This window comes from Ochotona curzoniae, unplaced genomic scaffold (genome assembly GCF_017591425.1).
Source record: "Ochotona curzoniae isolate NIBS_2020 unplaced genomic scaffold, NIBS_Ocur_1.0 contig_1274, whole genome shotgun sequence".
Taxonomy (NCBI): domain Eukaryota; kingdom Metazoa; phylum Chordata; class Mammalia; order Lagomorpha; family Ochotonidae; genus Ochotona; species Ochotona curzoniae.
In genome coordinates, this window is record NW_024465023.1 from 33,610,123 (window position 1) to 33,632,148 (window position 22,026).

At 40.4% G+C, this 22,026-nt stretch overlaps 1 protein-coding gene across 1 annotated transcript in view; it reads left to right on the forward strand.

Moving 5' to 3' along the window:
• EDA2R (ectodysplasin A2 receptor) overlaps positions 1–20,601 on the forward strand; it is a 36,228-nt gene extending 15,627 nt beyond the window's left edge. The window contains exons 2-7 of the mRNA XM_041002283.1: positions 2,222–2,318; positions 10,731–10,909; positions 11,843–11,928; positions 13,765–13,929; positions 18,322–18,705; positions 20,560–20,601. Coding sequence (XP_040858217.1) covers positions 2,232–2,318; positions 10,731–10,909; positions 11,843–11,928; positions 13,765–13,929; positions 18,322–18,695 — 891 coding nt within the window. The 5' untranslated portion in view covers positions 2,222–2,231 and the 3' untranslated portion in view covers positions 18,696–18,705; positions 20,560–20,601. The remainder of the gene's footprint in view (positions 1–2,221; positions 2,319–10,730; positions 10,910–11,842; positions 11,929–13,764; positions 13,930–18,321; positions 18,706–20,559) is intronic.
• The last annotated feature ends 1,425 nt before the right edge of the window (positions 20,602–22,026 follow it).

Consider the following 22,026-nt stretch of genomic DNA (forward strand, 5'->3'; position numbering starts at 1 on the left):
ACTGTGAGACCACTAATGGTGTCTGTCCTCATGAGAAAGAGCTAGCAAGGAGAAGGGAATTTGCTTACTGACATCAGGAAGAGTAATAACTAGTAACAGAACAAAAGATAATGTTTATCTTCTGAGAAAGGTGGATATAATGGTTCAGGTTCCTCTGAAGGAGTGAACTGGGAAGAAAGGTCTAGTTGATGGTACTTTAGGCACGAATGCCAGTCAGGTTGATTTATCACATCTGTGTTGGGAACTTCTGAGGGAAGGAATGGTAGCCTTCAAAGGTACACATATACATCTCTCTTGACTGCAAGTCACATTTGGAACTTTGAATACTGTGAGGAGACACCTAAGAGTTTCCCTGACATGAGTTTAAGAGTGAGCAAAAGTACCTTATCCCTCCTTTCCTCTTGAGCAGCATGATCCCCATGCAGTGCTTGCTTGAACCTCTTTCACTGAAGTTCTCATCTGGACATGTTATAGCTCTCCACGGCCGTCAGAACAGATTGTTCGACTTCACCTCATTTAATCCCTCCCAGAACCATAGAATGCAGATGAAGAACAGTTACTCCTTTTTCTTAGATCAAGTAATTAAGGCCCGAAGACACTAAGTGATTCATCCATAAACTGAAAGAGGAAGAGCCAGGTAGGAGGACAAATAATCCTAAATTTGTCCAAGATTATCCCAGCTTCTACACTGAAAATTCCATGCTGTGGGAAATATCTTTGTCCTGAGCAAACCAGGAAGATTGTTTCCCAGAGTCAGGACACATAGTGGCCAATTCCTAGTTCAATGTTAATGAGATTTTTTTGTCCCAAGTATGTTTCCCCTTTTCTGTACCTTAGTACACCAGGACATTTCTGCACTCTGGATTATCCTTCCTTCTCATTCTGCCTAGGGCTGAAGCAATGGCAGCTAGCAGTTCTCAGACATATCAAAGACTGCTCTTGGGAAATGGGAAGCATGATAATAATACTTATGCCACTTACTTTTTAAGGATATTATATAAATCAAATAACATAGGATGTGAAAATGCTTAAGCTCAATCAAACATCATAGATTAGTAGACTGGATTAAAAAACAAAACCCATCTGTTTATTGTCGAGAGGAGACACACTCCAACAAAGATCAGCGGAAACTATATCACATGGGTTTTGTTGTTTTCTGTTGGTATCATTTTCTTCAAGAAGGTTCTTGATTTTCACTTCTTCAGCTACACGTTATACATTTAATAGCATGTTGTTTAACTTCTTGGTGTTGTTAATTTCTTTTTTCTCCCAGAAGTTGATTTCGTTTTGTGGCTCTTCATTTAAGGGAAGGTATAGTAGTTATGTAATGGAGACTGTCATGTCTAGTAACATGTCATTTAACTTCATTGCATTGTAAATTTTTATTTTTCTTTCTGTTGTTGATTTTGTATCATGACTTTTCATTTAAGAGAACGTACAGTAGTTATGTAATGGAGACTAACAACCAGATGTGAGGATGCAGTGTGGTCGGCATCTCTGTTTCCAGACAAAGATGGACTTACAGTGAAACTGTTTATATTATATTTTGACAATAGGATTCTGGACTCTCTGCCATTGTCCATGCCCGCAATGATGAACGTATGACTGAGTATGAAGAACTATATGTTAGTAATGATATAAAGGAACTGGGGGGGGGAGGGAATTGGGAGGGGGATAAGGGAATATGGAACTGTATCATAAAATGATAGCAATAATAATAAAATGTGAAAAATAAATAAATAAATAAAAGAAAAACAAACAAACAAACAAACAAAAATGCTTTCTAAACCATTGAGAGGTGATCATGTATGAAGGGATTGGTGCTTTTCTGTACCCTGTGGGCAGAAGACAACTATTTATCATTCTCCTTACCAGTTAGTATTAGCTCCATTTTTCAGATGAAGAAATTGAGTTGCAGGGGCCAAGAAATTTGCCCAGATTCACACAGCTGGTGTCTGTCGCAATAATTGGAGCTAATAATAATCCCAGATATGAATGTATTAAGAATTGGATGAGTTATGGAGTGTAAAAGCATTTAAAAGAGTTCTTGGCATATCTTCAGGGCGTAGGAAATAAACATTTTATATTGGTTTCCCTGTTCTCTGGAACTCAGAGCCAGAGACTGGATTAAGAAGACCCATAAGCTAAGTGTCATGGAAGCCATGATTTATTGTTTATCTACTACAATCGGCTACCTAGTTTTTGTTTTCTTTACCCACAGCTTTTCCACCATGGATTGCCAAGAAAATGAGTACTGGGACCAGTGGGGACGGTGTGTCACCTGCCTACAGTGTGGTCCTGGACAGGAGCTCTCCAAGGTAAGGCACACTAGTCAGTGTAGTGATTTTATTCCCACAGCTTAGGAACCAGCCTAGAAAATGAGATCAGACAAGTTTAGATTAGTCAGCGTCAGCTAGGATTGAGCCTTGCAAAACATGAAATTTGAACAGTAGGCACCAACAGTCACAGTTCCTGCTACATGCCAGTCCAGAAGGATCAGAGTCAGGAGCAAGGTCAAAGGAAGATTTCATGAAATGACAAGGTAATGCAAAAGGAGATGTGGGATGCATATATCCTAGAGGACTGTTTTGTATGAGGGAAATCTGTCAACTGAAACAAGGCCTACTGTTGAATACCAGGTTTGGGGAATGAGAACAAGAGAACAAATGAGAAGGCTAAAATTTGTCCTTTATCCAGGAAAATGTGGATCACAGAGCTGTCTGTGTAAAGCAAAGAATTAGAGGAAAGAATCAACTGCAAATAACCAGCAAGTTAAGCAGGAGTGAGGTTGCAACTGCTTAATTGCTCCTGACTCAGATACTTCATTGGTGGCTTAATACGAAGGTGGTTTTACATTTGAGATGCAACTGTGACTGAAAGAAATGAGCCAGAAGATGGTCTCTATATAGTCACACTTTTTTTAAGGTTATTTTTTATTTGAAAGGCACAAAGAGGGCCCGGCGTGATGACGTAGTAGTTAAGGTCCTCACCTTGCACACCCGGGATCCCATATGGGCACCAGTTCTAATCCCGGCTGCCCCACTTCCCATCCAGCTCCCTGCCTGTGGCCCTGGAAAGCAGTCGAGGATGGCCCAAAGCTTTGGGACCCTGCACCCGCGTGGGAGACCCGGAAGAGGCTCCTGGCTTCGGACTGGCATAGCATCGGCCGTTGCGCTCACTTGGGGAGTGAATCATCGAATGGAAGATCTTCCTCTCTGTCTCTCCTGTCCCTATATTCGCCTTTTCAATAAAAATAAAATAAATCTTAAAAAAAAAAAGAAAGGCACAAAGAGAAGGCACAGAGCGAAGACACAGAGAGATCTTCCATCTACCAGCTCACTCCCCATATGGTTGTAACAGCCAGAGTTAGGCCAGTCTGAAGCCAGGAACTATTTCTTGGTCTCCTGTGAGGGTGCAGTGACCCAGGCACTTGATCCACCCTGCATTGCTTTCTCAGGCACATTAGCAGGGAGATAGATCTGAGGTGGAGTGCCCAGGATGTGAGCCAGCACCTGTATGGGATGCTGGTGCTATAGGAGGCTGCTTTATCTGCGATACCACAGTACCAGCCCATCACATCTTATTTTATGCTCTCATTCATGCTCTCATTCATTACTTCCTCAGTACCTGCAAAGTGTCACACATGGCTGTAGACATCATGGATATGGCAAAACAGACCAAAAACATTGTCCTTATTGACCTTACCTCTTGAATATTGAAATAAATAATAAATAAGATATATAGATGAGTGAGGAATCCAAATATGAAGCTACCACACGAATTTAACGAAGGTCTAATATACAGGGGACATAGAGGCTAGATAAGGAAGAAGGAGAGGGTCTCTTGAGCAAGACTCCTTCCGGGGAAAGCATACATTAATTGCAAAATTCCTACACAAAAATGAGCTAGGAATGTTCAAGGCAGAGAAAGAAAGTTAGTGAAAGTGTGGTTTTAGAATTGAGAAGGAATGGTACTTAAGGGAAATATGCACTGGAATATGTGGAGGCATGAAAGTCTGTGAGAACAAACTTTCCTTTTTTTTTTTTTTCTCTAAGTATAGTAGAAACACTTTTGAGGGGTTTGGGTAAGAGAGTGACATGACTATGTGCCTGGAAGAAAATAGAGCAATTTTCGGTCTAAAAGCATGCGTACATGTGCGCGCGCACACACACACACACACACACACACACACACACACACACACATACATCGCTGTCCCATCTGCTGGTTCACTATGCAAATAACCTCAACAGCCATGTCTGGGCCAGGCCAAAGTCAGGTGCCAGGAACTTCATCCTGAACTTCTCCTTGAGCAGCAAAGACCCCAGTACTTGGATCACCTTATTTTCCTTCCCAGGTGCATTAACAGGAAGCTGAGTGAGAAGTAGAGTAGCTGGGGCTTGGACCCTCCCTTCAGTAAGGGAGGCCACCTCACAAGTAGTGGTTTAACTTGCTACATCACAACATCTATGCCGCACAATCTGTTTTAGATATCATGTCAAAAAGTATCACAATATTTCCCATCATATGCGATGCCTATTATTTTAAATCATTCATATTTACAAAGCTGAACTTCTTTCTTCAAGGGGGGAAAAATATCTGCCAAACTGTTGCTACTCAATTCTTAAAAAGAAAGCTGTGATGGTGTACACGTTTGTTCAGTGCTTCTTAGACTATTTACTTCAGCACCACCATAAATCTTTGAGAGAATAAATGAATTGGAATCTTTATAATTCGGAAACAGCCATACACACACATTATATAATATATAATTATGTAATATATAACATGTATGATATATAACATATTGTATAATATATATATATAACATCATATATAACATATATATTATGTATGTGTGTGTTGTATTTGTCAAATAGTCTGTGCTTTGTAAGGAGCTCTTAGTAACAGTCACATCATAAAGGTATTCAGAGGCCCCTTTTATGTTTGAGGCAACTGAAGCTCAAAGATCATATGTGACTTGCTCAAAGTTAAAACGGTACAGCAAAAACAGATACAAGAACTTCGGAGCCAGATACATCTAGATGGTTTCAATGCACATTGCTTTGTCTTTGAATCAACTAAGATGTACTAAGTTGAAAGTGACATAAAATTTAATAATGACTGCCACCATAAATGAAGTCTAGAGATGGATGGCCCTGTTATTTGTTGGGCAAGTCAACAGTGTCATCAAGGACCCAGGGCTCTTTCATGCATCTCGACCACCTTGTTGCTTTTTTCCTCAAAACTGCCACGGTTCAAGACATGTATTCCTACTGTGATCAAAGAAGCAGGCTCAAAATAGCTTCAGTTTCACTAGGGAAGGATTGTTTGCTTTTTGCTCAAAAGCTTCTCAGCAGCTTTCCCTGTATGCTTTATGGCACACAAGTGGGTGATGTAGCAATGGTATCTAGAAAGGAGGCTGGGAAATGAACATCTGACAGGTCAGAACGGGATTGTCACGATTAAACAAGGACCAATCAAGAATCCATTCTTGAGGGTGGTCATCATGCCGCCTTGGATGAAATCACTATTCTGTCAGTAAGGAAAAAGTCATTTGCATAAGCAGCTAACAGCATCTGGGACATGAGGGTTTTTTTTTTTTTAGTTACCTTTGTTTATTTTAAAAGTTTACTCATGAATTATAAATTATAGCTGCAAACAAATCACTGCAGAAATTAATGCTATAATTAGGCAGTATACAGTCTAATTACCCTGGTAAATAATACATATGACGTTAAGATTCTTGAGATACATTAATTAGATAACACTTCGGAAAATTCTGTTTTCCATTGCAATTACATGTGTTTTCAAGATGCCACAGAATTCCCATGTCCCAGAAACTTAGCTGTAAATGAATAATACATGTTTTATTGTTTATTCATTTTATGCCTTCCTTTGTGATATTAACTAACCAATTTAAATGGCTTTATGAGGGATTTTGTTTTAACTTTTTTAAATTTGATAAGGACTATACCACTGTTTTCTGCTTATTTATCTATTTGCACTTCCTAATTTTGTTGTATATTTCAGACTTTTTCTTCTACTCTAGTTATTGCTTATTGTTTATTCTGTTTGTGTAAGGCACCTGGATAGACAAAAATTACAAAATCTAGAATATTTAAAAATCATTTACATGTTTGTACATATGTATATAGTTTGAGGTCAGAGATGTTGACTTTATTTTTAAAAGTTTCTTAGTCTTTGATATCAGAAATGTATGTTTTTCTCAGTGTGTCATTTATCTTCTGGTTTGTATATGAATATGTTACCTGGCAAAGATTTCTTTGGATTTTTATCTAATTAAAATCTTTGTATTTTTTTTTTTGCCTCCCAATTCTGAAATATAATTAGGAAAGATTTCTCTACTTCCACATGAATGAAAAAAAAACATTTATACTTCATCTCAGTAGTTGCAAATTTTCATTTTTGTATTTAAATATCTGATGCATTTGGAATTTGTTCTGGTGTGTAGTGTGTGAGGAATCAATCAAATTTTATGATTTTATTTTCTTCACATGGCAGTCTAGTTGTATCTAACAGTTATGCAGGGGCCATACTATTCTTCTCTGTGTCATTTAGATTGTGTTCCATGGCTTGCTAGTGGTAGAGACAGGAGTTAAAGTTAGGTTTCCCTGGCACTGGGTGTATCAGTGAGGTTCGTTACTACACTGTATTTCCTATTCCTTCGTCCTTAGACAATCCCGTCAAGCAGAGATGGCACGTGTTACTTTTCTGATGTTGTAGACAGCAGAGACTCCGAGAAGCCTTTTGCTTTCCCAGGAAAACCAGAGTAGAAAGTAAGACAGAAGGCACCCATATTAGACCCTTCACATGTATTGGCGCAGGATGTGGCGGAAGAGCTGTTTGTGAGGACAGCTCTGAGGTATTGGGTAAGGCCAGAGCAGCCAAAGCAACGGGGCATGGTAGTTGGAACAGTTAGAGACTGGCTGATGTTTAATCTCATCCCTGTGAAGTGTATGAATTCAGGTTATTCTACCTGCTGTCACAAATAAATATTAAATGTTGTGATGTAACGGATCAAGGATTTATTTCTAACTCCAATAGGAGTTGACAAGTGGGAGGATTATTTTCATTCATTTAGGGACTCAGTCTTTTAGATGCTCTGTCACTGCTTCATGATTTTATTGACATGCAGTTTACATACCATATCATTGACTCAAAGCCGAAAATTCAGTGTCACTTGGTATATAGCATTATTTTGAAAATTGTTAACAATAAGTATACGTATTAATGGGGCACAGTGTTTCATATCAATATATAAATACATATAATATCTGTACTGATGAAATAAAGATGATCAGCATTTCTGTCTTTGACCTCATATTATGATTGGAGACTTGAAACTCCTTTCTTCCGTTTGTTGTTACAGTATATGTTACTGTAAGCAGTAACCACCTCTGTGCTGTATACCAGTACAATCTTTGTACCTCCACTGAGTCCTGTTTTCGTTCCTGTTATTGAACCTCACTCCCACCAAATCCTCCCAGTCTGTAGTAATAACTCCCATGTTCAGATTGAGGTTTTTAATTTTTTGAAAAAAATTTTTTTTGGCGGGGGTTGTTTTAGTTATTTGAAAGTAGAATGACAGAGAGAGAGAGAGAAAACTTTCATGCACCAGTGTATCCCCCCAAATGGCTATAGCAGTCTGGCTTGAGCCAGACCCAAGCCAAGAAATTTCATCCTGGTCTCCCAGACTGGTGGTAATGGGCCAGTTCTCAAGTGCTTGGTCCACCTGCTGCTTCCCCCCAGGTACAATAACAGGAAGCAGGATTGGAAGCAGAGAAGCCAGATTTTGAACTTGTACTCTGATATGATATGCCAGTTTTCAAACAGTGATTTAATCCATTTGCCAACAATGCTGGCTCCTGTTTATAGTTTTTAAAGGGACTCTTCCAAAAATGTTCTTTTCTTCTTCTTCTTTTTTTTAAGATTTATTTATTTTTATTGGAAAGGTGGATATATACAGAGAGGAGGGAAGACAGAGAGGAAGATCTTCCATCAGATGATTCACTCCCCAAGCAGCTGCAATGGCTGAAGCTGAGCTGATCCGAAGCCAGGAGCCAGGAACCTCTTCCAGGTCTCCCACCTTGGGTGCAGGATCCCAAGGCTTTGGGTTGTCCTTGACTACTTTCCCAGGCCACAAGCAGGGAGTTGGATGGGAAGCAGGGCAGCCGGGATTAGAACCGGCACCCATATGGGATCCCAGGCGTGCAACGTGAGGACTTTACTACGCTATCGCACCAGACCCCCTACTATTTTCCATAATGGCTCTACTTATTTCCATTTGCCTCTACAGTTTCCAAGACCACCACTCCCCACTTTCTCTACATCATTATTGATAATTCTTACTGTGTTTTGATAATAGATATTTTATCTGGGATGAGGTAATATTTTGTTATGGTTTAGATTTGCATTTTCCTGTTGGGAAATGATGGTGAGAATTTCTTCATAGATTTGTTGGCCATTTTTTTTTTATTTGAAAGAGAGAGAGATGGAGAGAGAAATCATTCATCTGCTTGTTTACTTCCCAGATACCTGCAGCAGCCAGGTCAAAGCCAGGACCCAGGAACTCCATCTGGTCTTAAATGTAGGCGACCCAGACCCAAGTATGCCACTTACGGTGGTCGTTAGCGGGAAGTATATTGGCAAACAAGTGAGACTTAATTTCAGGCACTTTAAGGCATACTAAGTGGTTGCTTAACCCACTACGCCACAATGCCCTCTCCATGTTCTGTTCTCTGTGAAGTGCACATTTAATTCCTTTGTCTATTTCTAAACTGGATTAGTTGTTTTATTGTTATTGGGTGTTTTGAATTCGTTATATATTCTGGATATCAATCCATCATCCAACAAGTGGCTTACAACCTTTTCTCTCATTCTGTTTAATATCTCTTGACTGTTTCCTTAGCTTAGCAGAAACTTCCGAGTTTGATGTAATCCCGTTTGTCTAGGGTTGCATTGTTCCCTACGCTTCTGAGATCTTAACCAAAAAGCCATTGCCTACTCCAATGTCTTCAAATGTCTCTTTTAGCAATGTCATGGTTTCTGGTCATATTGTAGGTCTTTTATCCATCTTAAGTTGATTTTTTGCATATACTGAGAGGTAGTGATCTAATTTCATATCTGTGTCTGTATATATACATAAATAGATAGGCAGATAGATAGGTATATATCTATATATGAAACACATGTGCGCGCAGAAATACACATGCACACACATAATTTTGCCAGCATTGCTTACTTAAAAGAAAAAAGCTGTCCCTTCTCCAGTGTATGTTCACAGCATCTTTGTTAAAACTCAGTTGGCTTTATGTATTCATGTTAATTTCTTGGTTCTATATTTTGTTTCCTTTATCTATGTGTTGCTTTTTTGTCAGTATTGCACTGTTTTAATTTCTGTAGCTTTGTAGGATGCTTTGGAGTAAGATATTGGGATGTCTCCAGCCTCCAAGTTTGGCATAAAATGTAACCTGAAATTTGTTATTTTAAAAATTCTAAGTATATAATTCAATTACATTAATCATACTCACAATGCTGTAAAACCATTGCCATGTTCTCTTTGCCCAACTTTGAATAAAATCTTTTTATTTGTATCTGACAGATGCATTCATATGAAGAAGGAGACACTGAGATAGAGAGAGAGAAAGAGAGAGATCTATTTGATGGTTCACTCCCCAGATAGCCTCAGTGGCTGGAGCTGAGCCATTCTGAGGCCAGAAACCAGCAGGAGCTTCTTCCAGGTCTCGTACGTGGGTGCAGAGGCTCAGGCACTTGCTACATTTTCTGCTGCTTTCCCAGACCATAAGCAAGGAGCTAGATTGAAGTGCAGCAGCTGAGATTTGAACCACAGCCCATGTGGGATTCTGGCACCTCAGGCGAAGACTTGGCGTACTACACCCCAGCACAAATCTCACTGGACTTCTTTTTTAATCACCCCAAATAGAAACTCTGTATGCATCCAAAACTTGAGAAAAACCTTGGGTTAATATCAGGCAGGTGCTTACTCTAGGGAGGTTAGGCTAGCAAAGCTGGATGACCATCAGTTCCAATCCATTCAGGGTTTGAAGTCCCTGATGATGTAAAAATGATGTGGAGTATCTGGTTCAAAGTTATACTGAGTTCATATCAGACCTGAGATAAAGGATCAGATGAAATTCAACATATTTGAACATGATCTAGAATAAGAAATACATTTTGAAGTGCAACCTAACATGATCACCTTTATTTCATCAGTAAAATGTATAAAAACAAGACTGCTGTGGGTAGTAATTATAGCTGTTTGACAAATATTTCCAATTCCTGGGGTTTTGGTACATGGCAGAATTGCGCTATTGTGGAACATTTGAAATTACTAATGACAAGGCAGTATGTATAACCAAGAACATATGAGTAAAATGAAAAGAACCATTTCTGCAGGAAAACAAAGATTCCAAGGTTTGGATTTATTAATTTTTTTTTCCCATAGTATCACCTACCTAAGCTATGCTGACTGTTACAGACATTTGGTTATACTGCATGCTATATACTGATTTGATAACATTATCCCATTTTGTTCTATTCCATTTTCAATACTGACTTTAACCTAGTAAATTGAGTTTATGGGCCAAGAATAGGGTTACAACTTTATATAATGTTCACTTGTCCCGTAGCTGCTGCTCTTCCCAAGCTCCTGTAGAGCAATGCTCATGACCCCCATCTCTCTGCAGGACTGTGGCTATGGAGAGGGGGGAGATGCCTACTGCACAGCCTGCCCTCCTCGCAGGTACAAAAGTAGCTGGGGCCACCACGGATGTCAGAGTTGTATCAACTGTGCGGTTATCAATCGTGTGCAAAAGGCCAACTGCACACCTACCTCTAATGCTGTCTGTGGGGACTGTCTGCCCAGGTGAGCCTGCTGTATTGAGCCATGCTATTCTGGGATTTTTTTTTAAATTTATTTACTGTTGATTTATTATTTGTTTTTGCTTTGAAATGCAGAGGGAGATCGAGACAGGCTGACAGAGTCAGACAAAGATGGAAATGGAGACCCAGACCAATGTATAGACAGAGATAGTTCATCAAATGGTTTCCTCCCAAAATTTCTTCCACAGACAAACATAAGCTAAGCTGAGGCTGGGAGCCCAGAACTTAATCCAGGGCTCTTGTGTGGATGGCAGGAACCAACTATTTGAAATATCGCCTGCCTCTCAGGATGTACATTGGCAGGAAGCTAGAATTGGAAGTATGGCTGGGACTCAAACCACGGTCTGATATGGGATGTAGGCATCTCGAGCGGTTTCTTAATCCTTGCACCAGTTGGTCATCCCAGGAATTTTTTTTGTCACTCAAATGTCTCTCATCATTACCTCCCAGACCATAGTTGATGTATCCTCACTGTCTACATCATATTCATCTGAACTGCTACAAAGGAGAAACAGTATCTTCCCAAGACCCCCTGTAATGTTTCTGGCAAATGATCAGTCATAGATGCATAGTAAACAGCTTTTTCATGGCAGTCACGCTATAAACTTCAGCTCTGAAATTCAAGCTAAATTTTACTGTTGAGTTAAAAAAAAAAAACAAACAAACACGATGACATGGTAGATATAAAGCAATGTTTCTCTTTTGGAACCAGCTTTCCATTTAGTTTTAGGGTGTGGTAAATGGGAAAAGAGGTTGAATGTCCAGGCCTCTGGCATGGTACCAGAAATGGGACCAGAGAGCTGCTGGTTGCCTGGAGGGCAAGATTCATAGAAGTTTATGAGTGATCTCAGGAAGGACTGGTCCAAGTGCACTGCTCATTTGGTCACCCTTCCATTCCTTATTGCTTTGACTACAGGTTCTACCGAAAGACACGCATTGGAGGCCTACAGGACCAAGAGTGCATCCCGTGCACGAAGCAGACCCCCACCTCTGAGGTTCAGTGTGTGTATCCAGTTCCCTTCTCTCGTTTCCTCCCTCATCCAGTAAATAGGCTAGTAAAGACTTCCCCTTTCCTAAGGAATGCAGTATGTCTCATAGTGTTTATTGTACAGTAGCAAGGGAATCAGATTTGAATCCTAATTTCAAGTCATAATATGTATGTAACGTCCTACAAATAATTCAAACCCACTGAACCTCATTTTCACCATGTGAAAAGAAGGTGATTTACGATGACTTTTTTTTTTTCATACTTTATGCAATAGTTGTCTAGGCCTAATGAAACAAATAATGTTTAAAAGCACTTATGCATTTCAACTTTTGAACACTTATGAATTAGTTGTTATAGATTGATTTATTTTTATTTGAAAGGAAGAATTACAGGGAGACAAAGAGATCTTCCGTTCTCTGGTTCACTCTTCAAATGGCTGCATTAGCCAGAGCTGGGCCATGCTGATGCCTGGGCTCAGGAGGCAGGCGCTTCCTCTGTGTTTCTCATGTAGGTTTTCCCTCCTCCCCTGCCTTCCCAGGTTTATCAGCAGGGAGCTGGATCAGAAGTGGAGCCACTGGTCCTCAACCTAGCACCCATATGGGATTTTGGTGCCAAAATGGTGAAGGCTTAGCGTGCCACACTATGACATTGACTCCTGAATTATTAGCATACGAGATTTATGAGGAGCCCTAAGTTTTAGGAATTATGAAAGACTGATTTAAAAACTAGGGCTTAGTAAATAGCTTTATTATTCTGTATTTGTCATCTTTGTCTCATATCTTTTTAAAAATTAGTTTTGTACTTAAGATCATGAGGTAATAAAAAGCTATAGAATATTTTAAATTGCAGAAAATAGAAAAAATAAAAATACTCAGTTACTGAACATAAAGTTCGTAAGTCTTAGTTTTTTGCATATTTGCTTTAGATTTAAGTCATGAAGGCTCCATAAGCTTACTGGAATTCTTTTTTAAATCCTTTCTGAATTCCGTTCTGTATTTCCTACCTGTCCTCAGATACCACTATTGTTGATAGGCTATGTTACAGTAACAAATCCAGGTCTTTGTGACTTAATGACAGTAGAAGACCTTTCTCTATTAAATGACTGTGCCTTCTGGACCATGTAGCTTGCAGTTGCCGGTTAAGGGAAGTAAGCAGAAGAGATAGAGTAGTTCTTAATTCTCTCAATGTGGAAATGACATATGTTATTTGCACTCAAAACGCATTGGCCAGAAGAAGTCTGATGGCTTTGCTGCAAGGGTGTAAGAGGAACAAAAGGGAGCATGTGGCTAATGGCCAAGCACGATAGGTCTCTGCTGTACTTTCCACTAATGTTTTAGTATTTACATGCTTGTGTGACATTTATATATATTCATGAGCAAAAAGTGCTAATATTGTAATTTATATGTTTCTATAGATATATCACTCTATGTACTGTTTCCCACCGTTTTTTCCCCATTTGGATTATTTACATTGATATGTAAAGATTTATTACCTTGTATAATAATATCAAATCTTGGTGCTATATCATGATTTATTTATCTTCTACTGATGAGCATTTTAGCTTGTTTCCACTTTCTACGGTATATAACTAGATGGAGAAAACATAGCTTATGTACCTATCTGATTAATTATACTAATTTATACCATATTAGCAGCATAGGCAAGTACCTCTGCTTTATTCTTTATACTTTTGACTATTCTACGAAAACTCTGAACTAGCATACAGCCTTAATTAAGGAAGGCCCCACAGAGAGGCTGATGGCCTGAGAAAATGCAGGTCCAGCGTCACGATAGCTATTGATTATGACTACTATCTCCTCCACTTTTTTTTTTTTTTTTTTGTCTCACAGGTGCCTTCCAACTGAGCTTAGTGAAGGCAGATGCACCCACAGTGCCCCCTCAGGAGGCTCCACTTGTTGCACTGGTGAGCAGTCTGCTAGTGCTGTTTACCCTGGCCTTCCTGGGGCTCTTCTTCCTCTACTGCAAGCAGTTCTTCAACAGACATTGCCAGCGTGGTAAGGGTGGCTGCTTCACGTTTCATATGAATGGGAAGCAAAGCTCTTATTGACAGAAAATGGGCATTTTCAGGGATTGAAAGTTAACGGGCATTTCCTGGCATCCAGGGTGATGATTTGGGCTCAGAGATATCCGGGCAGCAGTGGAAAATATGGGACTTCAAAGATGACTGAGACAAACTTCGAGAGTTAGGGTACTTAGTCCTTTGACGTTTCAGTGTTTCAAAATTCACTCCTTGGGAGAGGAACCTGAAGACATGAGATTGAAATCTACCTACAATGAGAATTTAACTGCTGCACAAAGGTAGATGTTTATTTTAGTTTGATGAGTTCCTTTCTCTCTATTCTTTCCAATGAGAGATAAAATATTAGTTTTTTAATAAGTTGGTTTCCTAGTCTTCTATCTATATTAATGGATACAGGTTCTGGAACACGTCAGGAATGAAAAAATGCTTGACTATCTGAGATCTAATTATGATAAAAATGTGTGAGTTCTACCAAACTATTTTCAGTATAGTCATGTTTCAAATGGAGATCATTGAAAACCCAGGGTCCAGAGGAATTAAAAACAAACAAACAAAACAAAAAAACTTAGGGTTCTTTGCATTGTCAGTTTTGATGCTCCAAGAAGCCCATAGGAAGTAGCCAAGTGAAATTCCAAATGGATGGTTTTATTTGCAGTTACAGTAACATTGTGATCTGTTTTCAGTAAAAGTTCATCAATTAACCGAATCTGGGAAAGAAAGTTTAGATCACTGACAAAGAAGATGAAGGATGTGGGGTAATGGTTGATCAGGACCAGACAGAATTAGAACTCCAGCCTACAGTATTGAGATTCAGTGTAACATCAATGAAGCTTAGGCAGAGATACCAAAACAGACACTTGAATTAGTCAATGAAGTTTATTTAATAAGAATATAAAGTTTACTAGATTAATTAAAAGGTTAATCAGGATTCTGATTGAGCCTAGTAAGGCCAAAGCATTACCATATTTTTGTTTTGCTTTCTTTTGTTTCTAGAGGTTTATTTATTTTGGGGGCCAGGACCATGGCATAGTAGGCCAAGCTGCTGCCTGTGGTGGTAGCATCCCATAGGGGCACTGGTTCATGTCTTGGCTGTTCCACTTTCGAGTCAGGTCTCTGCCTGGATAAACAGTGGAAGATGACGCAACTCCTTAGGCCCCTGCACCCATGTGGGAGACCCAAAAAAAGTCCTGGCTTTGGATTGACTTAGTTTTGGCCGTTGCTACATTTGGGGAGTGAACCAGCAGATGGACAATCCCTCTTTCTCTTTGTGTGTCTCTCCTTCTCTCTCTCTCTGTAACTCTGCTTTTCAAATAAAGAAAAATAATGAAAGTGTATTTTTATTTGAAAGAGTTACACACATACAAAAAAAAGAAACAGACTAGAGAGAGAAATCCTTCATCTGGTGGTTCATTCCCCAAATGGCCACAACAGCCAGAACTGGGGAGTCTGAAGCCAGGAGCCAGCAACTTCTTCCTGGTCTACCATGTGGATGCAGGGGGCCACGCACCTTGGTACCCCTGCTACTTTCCAGGACATTAGCAGGGAGCTGGATCAAAAGTGGAGAAAATGGGATGCCAGAACCATACACAGAGGATTAGCATGATATACTACCTTACTGGCCCTGTAACACTGATTTTAAAGATTTTGTTTATATATTCGTTTGGAAGGCAGAGTAATAGAGAGGGAGAAACAGAGGTATCTGTCATCTGCTGATACACTCTTTAAATGGCCGTAATAGTCAGGTTTTGGCCAACCCAAGGCCAGAGCCAAGAACTAGATCTTGGTCTTCCACATGAGTGGCATGGACCCAAGTAGTTGGGCCATCATCTTTTACCTTCCCTGACACATTAGTAAGAAGCAAAGTAACCAAGACTCACAGGCACTCTGATGTGGGATGCCGGTGTTATAGGCTGAGGCTTAACCCGCTGCGTCTAAACACTAGCTCTATCACACTACTTTGTAAAACTTCATTTTATTTGTATGAGAAGAGGTCCGTCATAACCATTGTCTTGATCAGTTTGGGCTCTGGAGCCTCCCAGATGACTTTGAAAAAAAAAAAAGTTATTCGATATATTTGACTATGCTTGTGGCTTAGGTAGAGATGAAATACTATTGTCCCTTTATGACCCTTCTCAAACTTCCTTTCCTTTCCTCTTAGACAGCTCCTAGAATGTTGTGGCTCTGGGTGAACCATCCTGTTTCTGACTTGGAAATCCAGTGTTTCAGATAAGGGCATGGGTGTATAGCACAGACAGTGAAGCAGTTGGGACCTAGAGCTCAGTAAGACAGATGTGAAGGAGTGTCTCAGAACATATCTTCTTCCTCTCAGGAAAAAAAAAAAAATAGAAATGGGTAACATTATCTCTTCCCCACTTCTTTCATCAAATAATGAGAAAATTGACTGCCCCAGGGGTATGAGGGCAGCCAGCTTCCTCATGGTCTCTATAGAGACTTGAAGAAGGTGCTGTGTAGCTGAGAGTAACATGCAAATTTGATCCAGTGAAAAGTACAAGAGAGAGAATTGGACCCTATGGCTAGCTAGAGGGTATGTATCTTGTCTGAAGGAGAACCTTTTGTTACCATGAGGGAGTAGTCGGGGCTAAAAGATCTTTAAAATTCTCAAGAGAACCAGGAATACAAACTGTTGTATGAAATAATGTGAAACACTGGCAGAGTGATTAAAAGGCCAAACCTGCAATAACGATGGGGAAGATCAAATACACACACGTCCAATAGGTTGCCGGTTTGTAACTTGCCAGTGGATCAGACTCATGCATTAAGGGTGTATTATTTTTCTGTCATTGCTGTAATAAATTGTTACACATGTAATAGCTTATCTTTATAAGTTCCATAGTTCAAAAGTTCAGTATGCTCAGCAGGGTGTCTGTTTAGTTTCACAAGGCTGAAGTTGGGATGTTGGCAGAACTGCATTCCTTGCAGGAGGTCTTTGGAGATAATCTCCTTAATTGATCACCTGGGCAAATGGCAAAATTTAGTTTCATTCTGTTGTAGAACTGGGATCCCAGTTTCTTACTGGCTAGGAGCTTAAAATTGTTCCCATCTTCTGGAAGCACCCCTAATTTTTGGCACGCGGGCTCTGTTTTCAAAAGTATCAGTGGTGGGTTGAATTCTTCCCATGCCACATCCCACTGCCACTTTCTAGGTCTCATTTGCCCTCCATTTCCATTTTTAAATGTTTATTTTTATTTTTTGTAAAGATTTATTTTTTTTTTTTACTTGAAAGCCAGTTAGAGAGCGAGAGAGAGAGAGAGAGAGGCAGGGAAAAACAGAGATCTTCCAGCTGCTGGTTCACTCCCCACATGGCTGCAATGACCAGAGTTGATCTGGTTCAAAGTAGGGAGCCGGAAGCTTCTTCTAGGTCTCCCACATGAGTGCAGAAGTTCAAGGTCTTGGGTCATTCTCTATTTATTTTCCAGGCCATTAGCAGGGAGCAGGCTTGGAGGTAGAGCAACTTGGACTCTAACCTGCACCCAAGTGAGATACCAGTGCCACACATTTAGGATGAGCCTGTTACATCACTCTGCCATCCCCAAATGTTTATTTTAACTTACTTGAAAGGTAGTGACAGACACACACACACACACACATAAATGGATCTTCCGAGAGAGAAAGAGAGAGAAAGATGTTCGATCTACTGGCTCACTCCCCGAATGTCAAACGGCCACCATAGCCATAACGGGCCTAGGCAGAAGCCATGAGCTGGTAACTCCATCTGGGTCTCTGATTGGATGCCAGGGGCCCAAGAACTTGAGCCATCTTCCATGGCCTTTCTAGGTACATTAGCAGGGAGACAGAATGGAAGAAGAACTGCCAGCACCCAGATCATCACACTAACATGGAATCTAGCAGCTTACCTTGCTGTGTCACAATGTCCATATCTCCCTTTTCTGCTTTTATGAGGATGTGGTTACACTGGACTTATCTGGATAAATCAATATCAATATAAATAACTGCCCTATTTTAGGATCAGTCCCATTAATTCCATCTATGGAATCCTTTTCACCATTGAACATAATATACTGTGACGTGACACCAGGGAATGAAGATCATGGTACTAGAAGGAGGGTCATAATCCTGTTTCCAACAAAGAATGAATGTCTTTTTCCTTTGTCTTGATAAATTATTTCCTGACCCAGAACCAAATTAGCCTCAATCTGATGTTGGAAAGTGAGTATTTTCTCAAACATGTTATGTCAGCCTAGAGCTAGGTACTTTGGTTCCTGTAAGAGTGGAAGGGGAGTGGCTGTTGGAAGATGCCTCCCCATCTTGTGCTCAGGACCAGGTGCCCTACTGAGTAAAGTCCCTGCCTTTGGGTGACCTAGTGGCTTTCTGCTTTGAGTTGCAGGAGTTTCGGTGCAGTTTGAGGCTGACGAGGCAGCAGAAGAGTCATTCTTCCCCAAGCCACCTGGCCAGGAGACCAGCCCAGAGTCCCCAGTGAGTGAAAACATCTCTGAGAGCCAGCCACTTAACCCCATCCTGGATGACGACTGCAGCTCGACTCGTGGCTTCCCCACACAGGAGTCCGTTACCATGGCCTCTTGCGCTTCAGAGAGCCACTCCCAATGGGTCCACACCCCCATTGAATGCACAGAATTGGACCTGCAAAAGCTTTCCAGCTCTGCTTCCTATACTGGAGCTGAGACGTTGGGGGGGAACGCAAACGAAAGCTCTGGAGACAGGCTGCAGCTCAATGTGCCCTTTGAAGTTGCCAGCCCTTAACTCTACTGAGGTGAGCTGGAGAGGTGGGGTAGAAATTATGGATAACCCTCACGAAATTTCCCTCAGAATCCCTATTGTTAAGTTTGCTGGGGATGGTGAAACAACAGCAAGCTAGGAACACTGGTGGTGGGTGGAGGGGCAACACAGTAACAATGCTGATGTTCTGATCCACTCAGGCATCACACTTCTGGGCCTAAAATTGTCAGGGAACTGACCAAGGTGCCATGACATGAATCTCTCCATCCTGGCCTATAGAAAACTCATTCAGGGCTTCAGGATACTCAGTTGATGTTCTCTCACGTATACAAGTAGAATGGCATAGTAGGGATAATAGCAAGCATTGTCAGCTAGATATCCTGTATTTCAAACAAACCTCCATTACCTGATAGCTATTGAACCTTGTGTAAATCTTTTTATTTCCCTGAGCCTCAGATCCTTCACATATAAAAAGGAAAAAGTATTACACATCTCGTAAGGTCTTGGGATGACTGAATGGAAAACATACGTGCAAGTGACTTTTATAATATCTCATGCATTCGAGGTGTTTAAACTGTGCTAGATTTTCTGTCTTCTCCTTGTCTGCAGTCAAAATTTATACATCCTTTCCACATCTGCATTCATATGACTTTCATAACACCTCTTTATGGTGAGCAGGTCAGAGCACATTAGCCTCATTTTACACAGGCAAGAACCGAGGAACAGAGAGGAAAAGAGATTTGCTCAAAATTGTAAATAAAATCAGTGGTGAAACTGGGCTAGAGCCCAGATTTGGAGTTTTCATTTTAGAACTCATTCAGTCTCACTATTGCAATTATTCCATAGCCAACACTCCCTTCTCTAGCCTTAGGTAGTGTGCAACACTATGACACAAAGTGGATAGAATTGTAATTTTCAACTAACCAGCTGCTTTTCACCTCCCATTTCGATAGGTAGATGGGTAGATAGATACATAGATATTTTGCTAATGCCATGACTGCCTTAGTTTCCCAATTTCTACACCTCCTGTAAGAAAAGGTGACCAATGCCAAATCAGTCAGTGTACATAACTTCAAGGTCATCTGACATAATCCCCCTTCCAAGGCCTTTAATTAATCTATGGTCCCTTTTATCTGAAATGCTTGGGACTCAAAGTATTTCAAATTTCAGATTTTGGAAGATTTGAATAAACATAATGAAGTGTCTTGGGGTAAAACCCAAACTTAAACACAAAATTAATACTCCTTACACTTATACCTAAAGGTCATTTCATGCAATATTTTAGTACAGCTTTATGTGGATTGCAACCCCTCCATATGAGGTCAACTGTGGAGTTTTCCATGTGTGGCATCACATCAGTGCTAAAAAAATTTTCAGCTTTTAGAGCATTTTGGATGTTTACATTTGAGATGTTCAACCTGTATTCTCACTGGTGTTTGTATAGTTTAGTCATACTTGAAATGATAGAGAGCTCCCTATTGCCCAAGGTATAGTATGATTTGTGGATTTGAGTTTAGCATAAAGAAAAAAACTTTGTCTTCCAATAGCGCTCATGTGTGAGTCCTGGCTTTATTCCTTGGACCATACCGACCTCATTCTCATCCTCTGCCTTGTGGTATGCCTTTGGAGACTTGAGAAGAGCATCTCCTCTCTGTAACGTATTTAGATTCCTCTAAATATGTGGGGCATGTAGCCAAACCCAACTTCATAATGTTCTCATCAATTTACAATAGAGTAAAATTGTCATTTCCCTAGCAAGGTGGTGGAATTTTGGTTTTACATCGTAAATCATTGGTCTAACCCATGTGTTTGTTGGTGGTGGGAGTAAGGAGAGTAGGGGCTGATGAGATTGTTTACATATTTATAACTTGTTCTACTCCCTCTCTAGGTCTCTTGGGCTCCTGGAAGCCTTGTCCCTTCATTCTCTTTGGACTCTCCTGCCATGTTCCTATAGCACAACAGCATCAGGGTGACTGTAACGTGCAGCGCGCTATGAATGGGTCACCTCTTAGCCCATTCTACCAATGGACTCATACTCCACCATTTATTTCCCCAGAGTTGACCTACTTCATTTCTTGATTCCCTGGACTAACCTGGAGAGCCAGATTTATCAACCATGGGACTACCATATTCCTACCTCGACTTCATTATAAAGAAAAGAGGAGGGAATGACAGTGAATGGGGTAAGATGTTCCTGCCTGCCTTTGTCAGGTGGACCTGGAGGAAAGGACTCTCAGAAATCTGCTGATGCATCTAACACTTCAGGGAAAAAAAAATTGTACCCTTCCAGGTTTAGCTCCTCTGTATCACTTTCTTCCTCAACACACACACACACACACACACACACACACACGCACACACACACACACACACACCCTTGTGGTAGGCCAGCTGGCATAATCATCTGACTCATACTCTTGTGGCTGTGACAACTCTGGAGTCAGTGCATTTGCCAAGGTCTTACTCCCTGCAAATATTTTTCTTTAGTGGGGAGTCAAATCAGTGTGTTTTTATCTTTAATATAGTTCTGCCTAAAGTTCTTTTAATCTGTATTACTCTTCTATTCTTGTCTCTTTTATGTCTTCTTATTACCAAATCTTCCAAAGCTCCAAAGGAAGTCTGTAAATCCCAAGGGCCAAAACGGAGCTCAGAGCATTTGTCTCTGGGGTGGCAGTGAGGGTCCTGCGGCTTCGGGAGCTCAAGTTCTCACTGGGGCCTAGCCCTGCAGCAGCTCAGGGACCATTTGGTGCTTTTTGGGTAGAAATGAAAACCAATCATTTTATCCTGAGCTCTTGCCACTAATTTCACTTTTTTTTTTTTTTAAGTAAGAAATGGTTCTCTGGTAGAACAGGACAGTTGAGACACTAAAGGCTCAGATATGATTCATGGATTGTTTTTAAATCTTCCCCTAGGTCCATATGGGCCACTGAGATGGTGTTTCTTTCATAGCATCTGATTAGAAATAAACCAAGGTTCAGACGAGCAAATTAGCTAGCTCCTTTGTTTGGGAGCAGTTTAATTAAGGCTATGGTTGAGTTTGTAAAATCCAAGATATGTTAATAGGGTTAAGCCTTCCTGGGTTGAGAACGCTGGGGTCTATTATGTAGATTGCACATGTGCAAACACCTGTGTACCACTTTTCTCATTTTGTGATATGTTTTCACAGCCTTGGATCTTTACATAGAACCTCAGGTGGCCAATGGAGATGGTTCTCCCCAGCTTACAGATGAGGAAACTGAGTTCCAGTGATGGGAAACAGTGGCTGACCTTAAATTATTGATACAGGAATAAACAGCAAGGCCAGAATGTTTTCAAAAACTTGAACATAATGAAATTTTCTGGAAGAGAGCATTTT